This window comes from Carassius auratus, chromosome 50 (assembly GCF_003368295.1).
Source record: "Carassius auratus strain Wakin chromosome 50, ASM336829v1, whole genome shotgun sequence".
Taxonomy (NCBI): domain Eukaryota; kingdom Metazoa; phylum Chordata; class Actinopteri; order Cypriniformes; family Cyprinidae; genus Carassius; species Carassius auratus.
In genome coordinates, this window is record NC_039292.1 from 17,431,439 (window position 1) to 17,434,419 (window position 2,981).

General features: G+C 37.7%; 1 protein-coding gene across 1 annotated transcript in view; it reads right to left on the reverse strand.

The window, feature by feature from the left end:
- Nucleotides 1-2,672, reverse strand: part of LOC113066472 (transmembrane protein 178B-like) — a 5,125-nt gene extending 2,453 nt beyond the window's left edge. The window contains exons 1-2 of the mRNA XM_026238353.1: nucleotides 2,092-2,672; nucleotides 874-987 (exon numbers count right to left, since the gene is read on the reverse strand). Coding sequence (XP_026094138.1) covers nucleotides 874-987; nucleotides 2,092-2,464 — 487 coding nt within the window. The 5' untranslated portion in view covers nucleotides 2,465-2,672. The remainder of the gene's footprint in view (nucleotides 1-873; nucleotides 988-2,091) is intronic.
- Nucleotides 2,673-2,981: the final 309 nt, after the last annotated feature.

The window sequence follows — 2,981 nt, forward strand, 5'->3', positions numbered from 1 at the left end:
TCACCTATTATGTCAGTCAATTGTTCGATTTATTAATTAAATAAAAAAAAGCTGAGTTAAATCATTAATACAATAAAACACTTTTAGATTTAGGGTTTTGCAGTACGTATGTTAAATAAGAAGAGTTATGCACTTCAAGATTGTAATATCGTATGTGTTCTGGAAGGCTTGATAAATAGCCATCAAAGTCAAAACCAGGTACTAATTTAGAGAGAAAATGGATTAAATGGATTTAAACAATGTAAAACATGTTAAATGAAGCAGAGAGTGCACTGTTACTGATAGCTGTAACACTTTTATTTCAATAGTCCACTGTGGACATTCTTCTAACAGGAAGTAACTTCGCAACTACGTGTCAACTAGCACTTAGTAGAGTATTAGTAGACCGTCTGCTTAATATAAATAAAATAAAATAAATAGATGTATGCATTTAGCAGACGCTTCTATCCAAAGTGACTTACAGTACATTCAGGCTAACATTTATTACCTACTGTGTTCCCTGGGAATCAAACCCACAACCTTTTGCACTGCTAACACAATGCTCTACCACTGAGCCACAGGAACTCTAGTATGTTTTAATACTTTCTTTGTTAACTTATTTTCAATTTATACTAACCATAAACCTACCCTAACAGTCTACTCTGAGAGTAAGTAGACATGTAGTTGCAAATTAATAAGAATTAGTTGACATGTAGTTGACATGTAGTTACAAAGTTACTTACAGTTAGTAGAATGTCTAAAGTGGACTATAAATTATAAAGTGAAACTTTAAATTATTTAATAAACAATCATCAAAGGTAATGTTAAGAGCTGTACTGTAGGTATAATAAGTGTTGCAATTCTGTAAATATAACATGCACTGATCTGACTTACGGAGAGCATGCCATTCGTCTTGTCTTATAGTTTTGGTGATGTTCACAGGCAGATTCCGTGGGATATTCGCTGAGAAATAGTAATATCTCACCGGCGTACAACGCTGAAGCAAACCTGAGAAAATTCATAGAAACAATCAGATAACTCCAGTCATAAATGTGAAGATCAGTTTAGTGAAGATTAAATGGTACACGTGTGTTTGAAAGTCTGTGTGGAGAAATAACAAGCAGCAATTTAGACACATTTCACAGAAACATCTAACATGTTCAACTTGATGAATCATCTGAATTATGATTAATGATTATGATGATATTATGAAGTCGGTCAATCAATTCTCAATCTCTCTGCTGAGATTGACTTCACTTTCCTTCCCAGAGAACCCAGTGGCTTACATGTAAACATAATTATAACTTAATCATAATTTCACCTTTTCATTGACGCCTTACTGTACCAAAAAGGATGTGTATATTTTATAAACATGTATTATTAAGAAGAGTGATTGTTGTCCACAAAAATAAGGCTCTTTATTGGCATCTATGGGTCCATAAAATCGGTTAGAAATTTGATTGGATGTATGTTTTATTTCAGTAATGTATGTGTGGAAAATGCTTAGACATCAAGCTGTTTATTTTATTAAAACATAGTCATAAATTTTCTCTCAGACCCCAAAGAAAACAGGAGTAAAAAATCTACAGAATTTTAAGCAAGTCTGTTTATCTTTGGCTAAGACCCAAAAGCCGCATCTCATTGCCCTGGAAGACTGTATAATTTACCACATTAAAGACAGAAATGTTTTAGAGGTGTGAAAAAGCATCAGTGCATTAAAGAAAACATATATTTTTGATCATTTTTAAAATCTATTTCTGCTTTCTGTTATTAGAGTAATCGAAAGTAACATGGAAAAGAAACAAATATAGTGTACCAGAGAGGGTTGTGTGTTTGCCCTTAATAAAAGGCCCTCGGGGTCTCTTAGACCACAAATGGATACCATTGCCCTGACATACTCCATCTGTTTCTGTATTTTATCTGAAATGTGATGAATGTGTGAACATGAGCGTGTGTGGTTGGTGTTGATGTGAAAGATCAGCACCTTGGATAGCGCCAAACATTCTTCAACGCTCCTTTACACGTTCAACAGACACATAAACACACTACAGCTTTTAAACACCAACTTGGAATCTGGTTACTGCTCACATGGGGACCATTCAGCATCATCACCTTTAAAAATCAGATCCTCGTTCTCCAGATCGAAGCCTTCTCGGTGGCATTTCCTCCACAGTCCGGTCGTGGTTGAGTTGTAGTGGCGGCTGCAGCGTGATTCCGTGACGGGCTCAGGGTGCGGGGATTCCCGCAGAAGAGCTCCGGGTTCGGGCTGACTCGCACCAGCTGCTTTTGATCGCATCCGGAGTGGAAGGTTTTGGTTGGAGATATATATGTATCCTGGGTCATTTCTCTTGCTGGCGTATTTTTTGCATCGGTCCCGGTGATTCCGCGCATCTGTTTCGTACCAGTAGTCCGTGCTGATGGCCATGGTCAAGAGCCCGATGGAACAGAAGGCCAGGAAGAGCCCCGACACCGTTAAAATCCTCATGATGCCCGCGGACAGCTGTCACGTCTTCCGCCGAACCCATATCATCTTAAACCCGGCATAACAGGACGATAAATAAGCTGTTGGAGCTCTAGACCGACATGTTTGTGCCTCTGCTGCTGCTCGTTTTGAGTCGGGATGAAGGAGGACCAATGCCGACACTGGAGACTGCTGATGAAAGCGCATCCGGATTCGTCAGACAGCAGCTGTTATACCGCTGCCTCCATAAATATTCGAGCGAATCTGATCACGGATACAAATCCAAAAAGATTAAGCCTAATGTAGTCTAATGTAGGATTTTATTTTATTTTATTTTATTTATTTACATAAAAACCTTTCTTCTTCCTCCTCCTCTTCTTTTTGTAAAAAATAATCGCTTTGTCCTCAACTAGTCTTATCACGAATGGGAAATAATGTAGGATGTGGGAGACTGGGGCATGTTGTCACATAATTGCTTTCAAAAACCTATAGGTTTTATTGTTGTTGTTAGTAATAGTAGTAAAAAATCAATTCAAATCGA